The sequence below is a fragment of the Schistocerca cancellata genome, chromosome 5 (genome assembly GCF_023864275.1).
Source record: "Schistocerca cancellata isolate TAMUIC-IGC-003103 chromosome 5, iqSchCanc2.1, whole genome shotgun sequence".
NCBI lineage: Eukaryota > Metazoa > Arthropoda > Insecta > Orthoptera > Acrididae > Schistocerca > Schistocerca cancellata.
In genome coordinates, this window is record NC_064630.1 from 129573096 (window position 1) to 129590052 (window position 16957).

A 16957-nucleotide genomic window follows, 5' to 3' on the forward strand; every position below is an offset into this window, starting at 1 on the left:
AAAAACTAAATCTTTGCAATTGTTATTATGTCCCAGTCGGTTTCTGAACTTCCTTAGCACTCAAGTATTAGAAAAACGATTTAGAAAAGGTACGAAGGTAGCAACCACTTGGAAAGTTTCCGGCTTTATTACTTCAGAAATTAAAAGTTGGTATCCTGTATACTGTACACATTCGGTGTTTTACCACCGAGAAAACTACAACATGATGGGTGAAAGACATATGCGTTCAGCGTCGGTCCTGGCACTTGTTTACACATGAAGCAATAAGGTAAACTATGAACAACTAGAAGTAAACATAAAGTTGTATAAAAAGAAGATGAATGGATGAATTTCTGTTCTCATAACTCAGTCGCTGAGACCCAAGTGTTGATGCTACTGGGTCGTTCGCCGTAGCTCTGATATACCGGGACTGTGCTCGTGGTCTCTTCATTTTTTCGTGGCGTCAAGAGGGCACGCGTTTGCTAAGGTTTCCGTAAGAACGTTTCTTGAATTCATCATACAGTACAATGGTTATGGCACCCCCAATGCCCCGTAGGACGTTGGGAAGTGCACCTCTGAAGAAAGCGCGGGCTCCCTCCAATCTGTAGACCTTAGCCCAACATTGGAGAGCGTTCTTGTACATGACGTCGCTGCCCTTCCGTCCAGATTGCATCATCATCCGACGGCGTACCGTGTCGAAAGGGTGCGACATTGCGGTAGCAAGCGACATTACTCCCTGTAACGAATGGATTCCATTTAGCTTTGAAGCAGTTACTGAGGTTAATTTACCACTCTTATACAGAATATGTAAGTAAAATACATCTACATCCACATCTAATTTCTCCATATCACTGCAAAATGAATAGCAGAGGGTAATTTGCGATATGCTATGTAGTAAGGATTCCATCAGAGTCATTCATGGATCATTCATGGACGAAGCGTGAGAGGTGTGGCTGCTTATTTTCCATTGTGTCGACTGTGATTGGTCTAATTATGTACTCATGGTCATCATGTATTCGATTTGCAGAAGGATAGCAACAGCCGCCATTCATCCCTGAAAAATAGTTCTAGGAATTTTAAACCAGATTTCCGCTCTGTTTCGAGTTTTGATATTTTGCAGTCTTTCTGTTACACTCTCGTGCCAAAAGAACCTTTGATCATTCGTGTTGCCCTTCTTTGCATACGTTCGATATTCTGTTATTCCAACATCACGTAGACTTCTCACACTTCAGATATATTCCAGTACAGGCTGTCCTACTTTTTCTTTTATAAACTCCCACGATTTACAACAAATAGTCTTCCGTAGAGTCCTGCCAAGAAGTAGTTGTGACTCGTCCGTTGTATAGCAGAAGCCCACTAATTTTTTTTTCGATTTACTACAAGAGGTGTTCGATAAGTAATGCAACACACTTTTTTCTAAAAGCTGATTGGTTTTATTCAGGATTCCATTACACCGTATTATTCACACTCTTTTGGCTACAAAACCCTACTTTTCAAAATAACCTTTGTTCAACGCGACTGTCGTACGCCACCATGCATGGCAGCATGGGCCAATGTACTGGTCGATTTGGAGCCAACATCGTGCTGCGTTAATAACCTCCCCATCATTCACGTACTACTTCCCGCGGAGTGCATCTTTCATTGGGCCAAACAGATGGAAGCCGGCTGTAGTGTGGATGAGGACGAATACTCCAGTGAAGTTTAGTGAGCTCCTCTTGGATGCGCAGACTGGTGTGAGGCCTTGCGGTTTCATGGAGAAGGGGACGATCGTTTGCTTTTTTTTTTTTTTTTTTGTGGAGACGAACATGCTGAAGTCGTTTTTCAATTTTCCGACTGTGGCACAATACACTTCCGAATTGATTGTTGCACCACGAGGGAGTACATCAAACAGAATAACCCCTTCAGATTCCCAGAAGACCGTCACCATGACTTTATCGGCTGGGGGTGCAGCTTTTAACTTTTTGTGGGTATTAGGGAGATTAGGGGTGGTGTGGCGCCACTCCATGCATTGCCGTTTTATTTCCGATTCGAAGTGATGAACCACTGCTCGGCAAAAAATTGTCACTCCCAGCCTCGTAAAGCGCAAGCAATTCCGAATAGACAGTCCTTCTTTGCTCTTTATGGGCTTATGTCAGGCAGCAAGGAACACACCTCTGTGTACCCATACTACTGGACGAGTTCGTCAGCACTACCGACAGAGACTTACAGCATAGCAGTGAAGTGTTTCATAGTGATCCGTAGATAACCGAGTGTCTGATTGTGAGCGGTCAATAACCTCGAAAGAGTATGTCCGCATGGTCCAACATTGAAGGAATCGTAGTTGTGTGTGGCCGGCCGGCACGCGGGTGATCGGACATGTTTGCGTGACTTCGTTGCAATGATGACAGACGCATCGCACAACGATTCAACGTGCTTTTGTTCACTGCCAGATCTCCGTAGACATTGTGCAAGAGCCGACGAATAAATGTGTTGCTCTGGTTTTCCGCTAAATGACAGTTCTTTGTTTGGATCGCATCTTTGTTGCAGATGCCAATTTGAAGGCTATGTAGGGTATCACCACCTACAAGAAAGTCATGAAATTATAGGGACTGAAGTAGGAATATTGCGCCATGACACCAACGGAGAAAAAAATGTGTTACGTTACTCATCGAACGTCCCTCGTACATTTTCCTTTTCCTTTTTTTCGTTTTTCTCTACATTACGAGCGAGTTGTCAGTTTTACACTGTTCTGATATTTGGTTAACGTGTAGCTGGACGTTTCTACAAATTCTGTTAGATAACGTTTTGCCATAAACGGGTTCAACAGAGAAAGGTCTGAGGTTGCGAGCAGGAAGATAGAAGGAACATACGGGTTAGAAGAATGACTGCTTGCAAGCCACTATTCGAATGATGATGACTCTAAATTTATTAGCAGGGCTCTATAGGAGGGATATTGTTAGAAATAAAAGCGTTTCTAAAACCTGTCATGAATTACTGGATTTTTTTGAGTAGGTCATCGTGAGGTATTAGGTGTCCTTCCTTCAGTATCTGCGAGTACAGATTCTGTAATTTTTCATTCCACCCCGACCCGTCTTGAGCTCTTGGGCCAGTCGTACAACCCTTTTAGTAGCAAATTAACTTCTCAGTACCCCACTACACTTATACGGGTTCTTGTAATTTGGTTTATCTACAATACACGTTGCTGCTCTAATAGAGTATGACTGATATTAGTAACCAGTGCTGTGACTAATTAATTGTACGTGCGAAGTCACCAGCTAGTGGTTCTGTGGTTAGCGTTGCAAACTATCGATCACGGGGCTAAGGATTCGTTACCTGTCGGGTCGGGGATATTCTCCACTCGGGACTCTGTGGTGTGTGTGTATATTGTTCTCACCGCGGGGTGAGTCAGCTGCCCCTGCCTACGAGCCTTACGCAACCCCAAATGCCTTCTAAAACAAAGCTCGAAATTTTCATATTCTCTCGCTCGCTATGCACAATTTACTAATACTACAGAAAAAAATAACAAGACCTTTTTGTAGGAAATTTAATGTAGTTAAATTTTGTAATGGGATACGTATTTTCTGGACGCCAGGGTTTTCAAGTTATTAAAAAAACTCGTTTGTAGGTCACTTTTGTACGTTTTTATTGAATAATTGAAAAACTATGGCCCCTAGCGAAAACATATCCTACTACAAAATTTAACTGCACTAACTTTCCTACTAAAAGGTCCTGTTCATTTTTTCTGTAGAACTAGCAGTTTGCACATAGCGACCAAGAGAATATGAAAATCTCACACGTGGTTTTTGAAAACATTAGGGGTTGCGTAAAGCCCATAGGTAGGCACCTGAATCATTCTGTATAGAACTGCTATACAAGGGAAGACAGCATTATGCAATGGGAAGAGGAAGCACAAGAAGATGAAATGGGAGGTATGATATCGCAAGAAGTATTTGATAGAGTACCGAAAGACCTAAGTCGAAACAAGGTCCCTGGATTAGATAATATTCCCTCGGAATTACTGAGATCCTTGAGAAAGCCAGTCATGACAAAACTACTCCATCTCGTATTCAAGATGTGTGAGACAGACGAAATACCCTCAGACGTAAAAAGGATGTAATAATTCTAGTTCCAAGGAAAACACGTGCTGACAGGTGTTAATATTAACAAATCATCGGTTAAATACGCCGTGGGCGTAAAATATTGACACGAGTAACTCACAGCACAAAGAAAAGAGAGAGAGAAGCAGACGTCAGGGAAAGCAGGTTGGATTCGGGAGAATTGCAGGAACATGCGATGTAATGCTGACCCTACGATTTATCTTAAACTACAGGTTGAAGAAAAGCAAACCTGTATTTATAGTATTTATAGAGCATTGTTGACTGAAACACATTCACTGTAATTCTAAAGGTATAAGGGATGAAATAAGACAGCGAAAGGTTATTTACTATTTTTACAGAAACTAGACCATAATTATAAGTCGAAGGATATTAAAGGGAAGCAGTAGTTAAGAAGGGAGTCAAGACAGGGTTGTAGCCTATCCCTGTTGTCAGGTGTCACACATTCTATACATCAAGCAAACTGTGAAAGAAGCTAAGGAAAAATTGGAAAGAGGAGATTTAAAATTCAAGGAGAAGAAATTAAACTTCTGTGTTTTGTCAGTACCACCGTAATTCTTTATGAGACAGCAAATAACTTGAAAGATCATTTAAATGGGATGGATAGTGTCTCGAAAAGTGATTGTAAGCTATAAGATGAACGCCAACGAAATTAAAACAAGGGTAATGGAATAATATCGCGATCTATCGGGCGATGCTGTAGGAATTAGATTAGCAAATGGGATCCTAAAAGAAGTAAATGTGCTGACGGTCCCCCAGTTTAAACCGACTCACACCGACACACACACACAAGAGCAGCGCTGTTGTGTAGGTGTTAACAACTGAACTAAATTTGCAAGCAGCTTTATAATGCGTTCAGTTATGGAACTGAAGAATTTATTTATGAACAAAATGCGGCATGGAAACTGAGTACTTCGCATTCATCTTCGTTCGTCTAGAGGAGAATGGTGAAATAGGTTTTCCATTGGTTTGGTGGCATGATTTCATCAGACATGCGTTGGAAGTCCTCTGTTGACTGTAGTATGGGGCGTTTTGCTGTTAACGATTGGAGGTAGATAGCACTCTGAGTCACACACGGAACACGCAATTGCGTAAGAGACAAACGTAGGTTATACCACATAACTGATACAGTCTGAGAGAGGAACGGGAACAAAATGGTTAAATTTGCGATAAATGACCTGCCACAACATCTCCCTCTCTCTAGAATGCATCATTAGCCAAACATTAAATCATACATTTTTACAACCTCTCTCAACCAATTACCCCATCTGCTTCCTATCATCCTTTAACGCAGATTCATGTAAATTTGGAGGCAGTTATAAAACTGAAGACTCGATTTATGTCTAAGATGTGGCAGGGAAATGGAGTACTTTGCATCCATCTTTGTTCGTCTAGAGGAGGATGGTAAAATAGGTTTCCCACTGGTTTGGTGGACATGATTCATCAGACATGCATTGGAAGTCTTCTGCTGACTCTGGTGTGGGGAGATTTGCTGTTAACGATTGCATGTAGGTAGAACTATATACTGCACACAGAACACACAATTGTATACAAGTCGAATGCAGGTCATACCACACAGATGATACAGTCCAAGAGAACAACGGGAAGAAAATGGTTAAATTTGTGATAAATGACCTACCACAACATCTCCCTCTCTCTAGAATGCATTATCAGTCTACCATTAAAGCATACCTCGTTACATCCTCTCTCAACCAATTACTCTATCTGCTTTCTATCATCCTTTAACGCAGATTCATGTAAATTTAGAGGCGTTCTCTTTATTAGGAATGCATCCAACGCAGCAGTCAGCTATTATCTCGTAGACATACATCAGAACGATGTTAAAAACCATGCAGCAACTTTTCTGTAAGGTATTTGTTAGCTGACACCACATGGTTGTGATTGGTAGAGAGTACAGAGAGGCACATTGTAAATTCTGTTTCTTAGAGTTTAAAACACTTAAACAGTCTTGCACAGGATCAAACACACGATTCGTTCGGTAGTTGTATACTGTAGTCCCCAAGCTGGTAATACAGTGCTCTTTAGCTAAGTAGTATGTACAGATTGTCATAGTCATATGTCCGGACACTTAAGTAAAATCTACTAGGTAGTGCTGATAACTTTAGGGTCACACCTGGGTTTATGTTCCAACATATATACATTTACTAGCTGCTGTACCCGAGTTCGCTCAGGGAGCTGATATGAGACTGTGTGGTAGTTGGAATAAAAGGTCAAAATTTAAAGTATAAGAGCTAAAAAAATTTTATTGAAACATATTCTAACTATTTACAATAATTGTTTATAAACAACATTTTTCATTTTGTTATCCGAGGTGCATTATATAAGTACAGATTTTTCGAATTTCCTACGTGAGAACAAGCTAGGTATAGTCGACTATGAGAGAAACAGGGAGTCTTTGATGTTGATGCCGCAATATTTTAAAGTTTGTCCTTACACTTCGTTAATTGTAAAACTGTAGGCTAATTTGATTGGAAATTGCAGTCTTTTGAATTGGTATGGCAGTTCAGTAGACATCATTGGTAGTCTGGAGATAAATAGTGTGTGTCCTTTGTACTTTCAGGTCATAAGTTCGGCTTCGATGAAGTTATTTTATAGCTGTTTGACGATCATCTGTGTTCCATTACATAGTTTTCGTGAGTTGAGATTTCTGAGTAGTATGATCGGAGATCCAATTTTGAGTCGAAGGCAGTGTAATGCAATTCCTGCAACTTGCAAAGAGTGAAGAAATTCTGTAGGGAAGTTTATACCATCGTGTCGAACGATTTATATATTCTCACTTCAACGGGAATTTTCTTTTGGATATTAAAGTTGATATCGTCGACAATATTATTTTTAGTTGCAAAAATTTCCCTTTCAAATAGCCGATCCGAATTAGTATTATTGTGAACAATGTTTGGATAAATTTGATCGATGACTTCGTTTTCAGTAGTGGTTATGTTGCAGAAATTACTGTTGAGTTTAATGAGGCCGGTCATTTGGTCAGTAGGATATGTGCCTTCACCTATTTGTAAAAGTTGTTGAGCAAAATGTGCTGTTGTTTCGTCTTTCGATAGTTCAACTCTTATACTTTTTGTTTTTCTCAGTATTTGTATGTGTGGCCAGAGAATTGATTTTTATAAGCGTGCATTGATCTAGTCTGCTGGTGTTGACGTGGGGATAACTGGAAGTGTTTGTCGAAAATCCCCTGAGATTTTGAATACCGCTCCTCCCATTACTTCAGAGTTTCCTCGCAAGTCTTGTAATGTTCTGCCCAAGGCTTTGAATGATTTTTTTATGTGCCATTCTGCATTCGCCCGAGAAGATAATTTTAGCTTGTTTTAGAAGTTCACCTCGTCCAGATGCTCTGGAGACTTTGTGTACCGGAAATTGTTCTTTGGCTGTATTCAACGGTAGTTGTAGGCCGGAATGGGTAGTTCGTCCTCCTTCCATAAAAGCATCTTTTCTTGGTGCTTGTATCCCAAGTTGTGGTAAGGTCTGATGGTTTATTGCTACACATTTATCTTTTAGGCGAATGAGTGTTTCATTGAAGACATCGTAGTTGAATTCGATGGTCAGGTCTGGATGAGCTTTTCGGGCTTCGTACTGTATGTCATCACTTGTACCCTCTTTGAAGGAGTCCCATAGCTATTTTGGATTCGGTGGGTTATATGTTGTTAGAATTGTGGAGAATAAAGTCTCTCATTTACTCAACTGAGGCTGTGAGTTACGCTTCTTGTAGTGTTAATTCCTACTGGTTGTTTTCCAGTAGTCCTAGGCGTTGGTACGCTTCTCTGTACGTCTGACGTAGGTAATAGTCAACAGACTTGAGATCTGGGAAACTTGTTGGTCCCCGTATTTCGAGTAGCAACATCCAGAGATAAAAACATTCAGCGTTGTTCGGATGTGTGGTGTATACTCGGCCTAGTGGGCTGGTTTTCATGATTCCTGGATCCTCTTCTACTGGAATTCCTTGTTTTCGTCGTTGAAAGATTTTTCTTGTTGTGTTCCATGTATAATAGATAGAGATGTCGACATATAGTAATGTTTTCGCGAATGGATCCATTTGGCACAGTTGGTAAAAAGCTGTTACTATTGTGTTATGTGATGGTGGTTCGCTCGAAATTTTACTGAAGGCGTCTTTTGTGAAGTAAAGTCTCTGTCCGTTTTCCAAATGTAGTGCTAAATGTTGCACAGTTGGTCCGTATTCGCATATGGGAGAACCGAAAATCCGTCACGCTGCATCGTTACTGTTGATATATCTTCCCATTTGGTACATGAGTATCTCATCATTTCTGTTTTGTTGTGCACTGTCTTTGACTATTTAAAATACTTCATGTCGCTGCCTTTGTTCACATAATTTCGTTGAATTGCAGTATTCTACGTTTATGTGTGCTTGGAACATTTTGGAAAGTAGTGTGTTATGTGGTACTACCCACTGATTATCTATTTCTATTTCTATGCTGCCTCGTATTAGTATTTTTACTGTGAAGCCACCGTTTTTGGGGGGTTGTCTTCTGTATTTGGGATAGCAGACAACTCTGTTTTGTGTATCGCCCAAGTATGATTTTGGGTAATTTTTTTTTTTGTACATTTTCCGTCACTCATACATGGCGAATAGGGTTTGATGGCCCGCATGGTCCGTGATTCATGTTTTTCGCTACTATGTGGTACAGTTCCTGATCTTCGTGTAGATTGGGAAATTCAGCTTGGATGATTTTGTCGATATCCATGGGATGAATTCTGTCGTGTAGCCATATGAGGTTGTGTGAGTGAGCCAGTCCTCGTTTATGCCATTCGATTGTGTATATCCAGCATCTAACGGTTTCAAAATCTTGTATTTTGTGATGAATTCTATAAATTCCATTTGTTTTTGTAGGAAAGTTCCGGCCATTATGTCGTGTCGATGCTTGGGGGCTTGTCCGTATCTTAGTTGTTCTTTGATTTCTGGCCACGACGAGTTGATTGGGAAAGTTATGAAGAGGTCAGGTCATCCATATTTTCTTATGTAGATCATGGCATCTTGAGTGTATTTGTATATGTGTTTCGGACGTCCTATGTGTGATGAGGGTCAGATTAACATTGTTCCAATATCGTGAAAGTTTCCGTCAAAGATTGCTTGTCGAAGGTGCATGTATTCTTTCATGCGAAGTTTCTTCTGACTGTCTTGTGTAAAGCATCCGTTCCGCTTCTATTTTTGCATACACATCTACCAGGAACTGTTGGAATAAATGGCGAGTGTTGAGCATGTGACAATGCTTCATTGTCTCTGGTCATGAAGTGGTAAGCATAGAACTCCTCGGAAGTGACTTCTGTATTTGTTTCTACGCCTGTTTCAGGTTGGCTTTGTTTCACATTAAAATGACATCCGTCTTCTCCGTGCAGAAATATTAATGGATATTGGAGGGCATCATAATATGAACGGTGTGTCTCTGCAGTACGTTGTAGTCCTCTTCTTCGTTGTACAATTATATCACAGCTTGCGTTTTCATTGTCTACTATTATGATGGAGACTTCGTCTATCTGAGGCGCATTAAATCGACGTTCTCCATTCCCCATTGCTCGAATTATAGCCCTATAGTCATCAGAAATCATTCTGTCTAGTGCTGTTTTGAATATGTGAATCAGTTGATGTGTTCGTGTAAGATCCTCTACATCTCTAACTAGTTCTCGTCTCAATCCACTGATATCTGTGCATTGTTGATCGATTTATGTTTCTTCATTTCCGATGAAATATACTTGGAGAAAGTCTTCATTGGGTAGTGGCATTAATGACCCATGTTGTGGTAGGTTTGTTCTTGGGCGGAAAAAAACGTCAACGATTTCATCTCTGGTAACGTTGATCGCAGTGACACCGAAAGAAGTCATTTGGAAGCAGGTGTTGTTCGCTTTTATATTTTGAAGAAAGTGTTTTGACTCCGGAGTTTCCCCGGCCATGTAATGTAAAAATTCCTGCGGATGTGCTTCTAGTGGTGGTAATCGAATTTTTGCACTCATGCTTCTCTACCGAATTTATTCGCATTGCAAAATTGGCGGATGTTATCGATTGTTCCAATTATGACGTGTTTGTTACATTCTTTCATTGGGTCGTAGAGGAATGCTTCATTTGTTAGGTTGTACTGTTTATTTGTCCTAGTCCGCGCCTCTCGTAGAGTAATACGGTATTTTCACGGCTGGCCTGAGTTCACAGTCTTTTATTATAAGATTGTTTCGCAATTCTTGATTCTTCATTTCACTGATTTTCGGTTTCTCTGCTTCTCTCCGTGCTCATTCTCGTTCTCTGGGAACTTAAATGTGCTTCGAGCTCTTCGTCTGTTTCGCTTTTTCGCTGTTCTTTTCGTTTTCGTCGTTTTGCTTGAGAACTGGCAAGACCTCCTCCTCTTTTACTTTTTGGCATTGACTTAAAATATAAATCAAATTAACTTTTTACTAACAAATACACTAAATACACTGTACACACTTTATTTTCGATTTATATTCAGTCACTGTATCACTTTGACTACTTACACTTCACTGTTTGCTTTTATTCACTCACTGCACTACTTTGTCGTTTCCTCCCTTCGTCACTGATAAGAAACTGACGTTCGAAACCATGACGGGTCTTCCATTATATACCCCCGTCATTGGGTGGCCCCACCATTCTGGAATCTTCCCTAATGTTCCAGACTATTCCCGAAATTCCAGAACATCCCGGAGCACTGAGGGACATTCCAGAACATTCCGGAATGTTGTAGGATGCTTTCGATTACTCTAGAATGTTTTGGAATGTTCTCGAGTACACTGGAATGTTCTGGAATGCTCTAGAAACTTCTATAGGGCGAAACTCCCCAGCCCTTGTAGCTTCAATAGCACGCCCTTCAGGTAAAAACTGGAACCTTCTTAATGAATGGGGAATAGAGGGATACCATACCATATAACTCCCTTGATCGTACTGGCACTCGTTTCTGAGTTTTAGCGGCACTCACATTGTACATTTAACTTTTATCATATACAGAATTTTGATTACTCTACTATTGGTGGTCATCGACCTTGAACAATCTATTCCAGCCGTCTTATCGCAGTACACGAAAAATTAATGTTTCCCTGGTTTCCAGTGCTTCCATTTCGAAACTTTCTCCTATTCCTCTTGCTGTCACATGCTCGTTAGCATCTACCAGAATTTTCGTGCACAAAGCAGAAATGTAAGTACTCTCTCATTCTCCCTCAATTTCCCCACATTTTGCGTATTTTCCTTCAATTTATAAGTATTCTCCTTTTATTTTCGTAATTTTACCGATTTCGTCTCACTTATGGCAGTGTATTCTAAAATTGCATGTATATGTGGTACAGTTGTTAACACCTAACGCAACTGTTCTATTTTTCTATGTATGTGTGTGTGTGTGTGTGTGTGTGTTGTGGGGGGGGGGGGGTCCCCATGGCACATGCCAGGTTCGGTATAGAGCTCTTAAATGTGGATTCACCACAAAGTCAGGCATAGGGTTCGAAAGTGGTGGATCCATCACATGTTACGGTCGGGATAGGGTTCGAAGATGTATCCACCATGCATTATGGCTGGGACAAGATTTGGAGCTGAATCTACTTTATGTTACGGCCTGGATATAGTTCAAAAGAAGATCCACCACGTATTATAAGCAGGACAGGGTTCGGAGGTGGCTCCACCACACATTACAGCCAGGATGGTGTTCGAAGGCTAATCCACCTGTGATATGTCCAGGGCGGTGTGGGAAGCTGGATTCACTGGCAGTAGGTTTCTGAGTATGGGCTGGGGGGGGGGGGGGGGGCATGTGAAACCGTCAAACACATACATACAGAAAAATAGCGTTGTTGTTTAGCAGTTAACAATTGCACTACATTTGCAAGCAATTTTAGAATACACGGTCAGAAGTAAGATCATGACCACATGAGCAGAAATGATACACCGTAAAATAGGTAAAATTACGAAAATTGACGGAAAATTCGTATAAATTGAGGGGAAATACGCCTAAATGTGAGGAGATTGAGGGAGAATGAGGGAGTACTTACATGTCTGCTTGGTGCAGGAAATTCTTGTGCATGTGAACGAGTTCGTGACAGCAAGAGGAATACGAGAAAAGTCGACATGGAAGCACTGGGAACCAGGGAAACAGTAATTCTTCGTAGTCAGCTATAAGACGGCTGGAATAGATTGTTTAACTTGGGTGACCGCCAAATGTGAAGTAACAAATTTATGTATGTCGGATCACACGCCCAGGTGTTACTCCAAAGTTATTGGCATCATATTATAGATTTTTATAAAGTGTCTGGACATATGACTACGAAAAACTTTATGTTGTCCTTAGCTAAAGAGCATCGTGTGACCAGCTTGGGGATTTCAATACACAGCTACAGAATGGATCGCGTGTTTGACCCTGTGCAAGATTGTTCAAGTGTTTTAAACTCTAAAAAAACAGTATTTAAAGTATCCGGACATGTGGCTCTGATAAACTTTACGTTCTCCTTAGTTAAAGAGCATTGTATTACCAGCTTGGAGACTACAATATACAACTACAGAATGAATCGTGTGTTTGACCATGTGCAAAACTGTCTAAGTATTTTAAACTCCAGCAAACAGAATTTACAATGTGCCTCTCTGAACTCTCTACCAATCACGACCATGAGGCGTCATCTAACAAATACCTTACAGAACAGTTGATGAACGTTTTTTTAACGTCATTCTGCTGTATGTCTACGAGGTAATAGCAATACATACAAGCTGACTGCTCTGTTGGATGCATTCCTAATAAAGAGAACCATCTGCCTCTAAATTTACATGAATCTGCGTTAAAGGATGATAGAAAGTAGATAAGAGTAATTGGTTGAGAGGTGTTGTAACGAGGTATACTTTAATGGTAGACTGATGACGCATTCTAGAGAGAGGGAGATGTTGTGGTAGGTCATTTATCACCAATTTAACCACTTTCTTCCCGTTGTTCTCTCGGACTGTATCAGTTGTGTGGTATGACCTGCTTTCGACTGGTATACAATTGTGTGTTCTGTGTGCAATATAGAGTTCTATCTACATGCAATCGTTAACAGCAAACCTCCCCATACCAGAGTCAGTAGGAGACTTCCAATGCATGTCTGATGAATCATGTCCACCAAAGCAATGGAAAACCTATTTCACCATCCTCCTTTAGATGAGCAAAGATGGATGCGAAGTACTCCATTTCCCTGCCACATCTTAGACATAAATCGAGTCTTCAGCTTTATAACTGCAGTGACTCTTAGTCAGTGACAGGGTTTTGAGAGGTAATGCAATCCCTGTGTAGACATTTGCCTGAGAGATGTTGTGCGTGGAAGAGACTGTGTTCTGTTCACCGAGTTAGTGCACTACAGTGTGTAACTTCATATGTCAAACATTGCTGCTATACATTTTTCTATTTCCTCATAGCATGTCGTTGTTTCATGCATTTTCCATTGCTGATGATCACTTTATAGGACTAATGCGAGCATAGCATAAGTTTGGAACCATAACTGGGTGTGAACAGTGGGCGCCGTGCACCTCCACAAAGCTATACAGTACACGTACCACAGAAAATCGATTTTTTCACTGGTGAATGACGCAACCAGCCCCAAATACTTTTTGAATGTTTTATTTTACTACCATAACTGGTTTCAGGCTACCATGCCCGTCTTCAGATGGATAACATTTTTCGTTACATAGATGATTTAGTTAAGAGCACGTCGTCTGCTCCACAATACGTTCCAGTAGATAACGGTTCGTTTTGTTATGATCCAAGTTGTTTTCTAGCGGGATGTGTATGTCCTTGTATTCCACCACAACACACATATTGTAAAAAAGTTATTGCAGCACACTTCGCAACATTGTTAAAACGCGTGTTGAGCTTTGCACATGTGGAATGAAATTTTCACTCTGCAGTGGAGTGTGCGCTGATATGAAACTTCCTGGAAGATTAAAACTGTCTGCCGCACTGAGACTCAAACTCGGGACCTTTGCCTTTCGCGGGCAAGGGCTCTACCAACTGAGCTACCCATGCTCGACTTAGAACCAGTCCTCACAGCTTTACTTCTGCCAGTACCTCGTCTCCTACCTTCAAACTTCACAGAAGCTCTCCTGCCTAACTTCCAGAACTAGCACTCATGGAAGAAAGGATATTGCGGAGACATGGCTTTGCCACAGCCTGGGGGATATTTCCAGAATGAAATTTTCACTCTGTAGCGGAGTGTGCGCTGATATGAATCTTCCTGCCAGATTAAAACTGTGTGCTGGATCGAGACTCTAACTCGGGAGCTTTGCCTTTCGCGGGCAAGTGCTCTACCATCTGAGCTACCCAAGCACGACTCACGCCCCGTCCTCACAGCTTTACTTCTGCCAGTACCTCGGCTCTTACCTTTCAAACTTCAATGTCTGTCCTTGGGAAAGGCCTGAACTCCGTCCCTATGCCGAAAACCCTGCCTCTGATTTTATTAGTGCTGTTGAGGAAGCTGTTAGACCTGTTCCTAGTGTTGCGGCAGAAGAAAGAAGACGTAAAACATGTCGTGCACTGACGAAAGCTCCACGTCAGAAGAGCAACATTTCTGTCGTGGAAAGGGTCGAACTACGAAAGCTACGAGAAGATCCTCACGCGGATAAGGGAAATGCCACAGTGCTGTTGCCAAGTGAGGTTTATAGACAGAAGATTTATAACTTGCTGAGTGAACCAATGTATCGGGAGATTGACAAAGATCCCACAGCGAAAGTGGAAAGGAAAACATCTGCTGAATTCTTCCTCTATTCCGCAAGAAGTGGCCAAAAGACTAAGACCTCATAGTTGTGTGCCACCCAGGTTATATGGACTTCCAAAGATCCCTAAAAAAGAGGTTCCGTTAAGGCCGATCGTCAGTAATATCGGTGCTCCCACGTATGTTTTGGCAATACATCTCGCCTCTCTACTGAGACCTTTTGAGGGGAAGTGCACGCATCATGTTAGGAACTCGACTGACTTCATCAATAGACTGAAGTCACTTCAACTCAGTGAAACTAACATATTAGTGAGCTTCGATATCATCTCACTCTTCACTAAGCTTCCTCTTATGGACTCTTTATCGTTCATCAGCAATAGGTTCACGGCCGATATAACAGCACTTTTCCATCATGTCCTTTCCTCAGCCTACTTTTTATTTAACAACGAATATTTTGAGCTGACTGGCGGTGTTGTCATGGGCAGTTCTCTCTCGCCTTTGGTAGCAAACTTTTTTACGGAAGTCTTTGAGGAAAGGGCACTTGTTTCGGCAGAACTTAAGCCGGGAGTCTTCTGGCGGTATGTAGATGACACTTTTGTAGTGTGGGCCCACGGTGAAGAAGAACTGTCACGTTTCTTGCAACATCTGAATGCAATCCACAAGAACATCCAGTTTAGGATGGAGATAGAGAAGGATGGTTGCTTGCCGTTTTTGGACGTCTTGGTTACTAGGGGAGTGGATGTGTCATTAGGGCATTCTGTCTACCGTAAACCCACACATACGGACCTTTACCTGCAAGCGCCGAGTTGCCATTACCCTTCACAAACTTGTGCACCGTGCTCGTATTGTTTCTGATGGAGACAGCCTTACAAAGGAGCTAGAATATCTAAGCCGGTGTTAAGAGGTAATGGTTACTCTCCACATCAAATTAGCACAGCGCGAAGAAGGAAGAAACGTGACCACCCACATCATCAAAAAGATCAAGGGCTGTTCAAGTCCAGGGCGTTCCTTCCCTACGTCGGCAACCTTTGATCTAAAGTAGGCAGGATCCTAAGGAAACATCAAGTTAATCTTCCGGCCACCAGCGAAGATAAGTGCCCTTCTCGGTTCAGTGAAAGACGAGCTGGGCCTGCGGAAGGCCGGAATCAACAAAATTTCATGCCAGTGTGGCAATGTTTACATCGGTCAGACGACACGCACAATACATGAATGGTGCGTTGAACATGAGCACCACATTCGCCTTTCGCAGCTCAGTAAGTCGGCTGTAGCTGAGCACTGTATTACCACAGGACACGCTATGGAGTTTCTGCCACGAAAATCTTGGCCCCAGCGAGAACGTTTTGGGATTTAGCAATTAAAGAATCTTTGGAAATACGTCTAGCACAAAATCTTATAAATGGTGACAGCGGGTTCCAACTGGACAAGGCTTGCGACCCGGTGATCTCTCTAATTTCTTCTGAGAGAAGACAGTTTATTCATAATGACTTAAAGTCTCACCTGAAGATGGCTGGGCAGTTGCCAGCCGAAAAATCGTGGTATGAAGTCAACATGATCCGGCTGCAATCCCGAAACCTCATCGAACATTCAGTACGCCCGGAAAACTTCAAGAATCACAACTTCTAGTCGAATTGCGTACCTAAGGAGTATAGGAATATCATCTCAGTTGTATGACTGGATTCGTTGTTTCCTCAGAATAGTCACAGTTCGAATGTCACTGACAGTCACTGACGGAAAGTCATCAAGTCAAACAGAAGAGCTATCTGGTTTTCCCCAAGGAAGTGTTTAGAACCTCTGCTGTTCTTAATCTGTATAAACGATTTACTAGACAATCTGAGCAGCCTTCTTAGATTGTTTGCAGATGATGCTGTCATTTACCATCTCGTAAAGTCATCAGATGACCAAAACCAACTGCAAAATGATTTAGACCAGCTATCTGTATGGTGTGAAAAGTGGCAATGGACTCTATATAATGAAAAGCGTGAATTCTTCCACATGAGTATCACAAGACATTCGGAAGATTTCAGTTACACGATAAATCCCACAAATCTAAAGGCTTTGAATTCAGCTAAATACTTAGGGAACTGTCATATAGAAAATGTTGTGGGGAAAGCTAACAAATGACTGTGATTTATTGGCGGAATATTTAGAAGATGCAACAGGTCTAATAATTAGACTGCCTACAGTGC

General features: G+C 41.5%; 1 protein-coding gene across 1 annotated transcript in view; it reads right to left on the bottom strand.

The window, feature by feature from the left end:
* Nucleotides 1-442: 442 nt before the first annotated feature.
* Nucleotides 443-16957, bottom strand: part of LOC126188397 (ADP/ATP translocase 1-like) — a 37193-nt gene continuing 20678 nt past the window's right edge. Inside the window, exon 4 of the mRNA XM_049929999.1 lies at nucleotides 443-715. Coding sequence (XP_049785956.1) covers nucleotides 443-715 — 273 coding nt within the window. The remainder of the gene's footprint in view (nucleotides 716-16957) is intronic.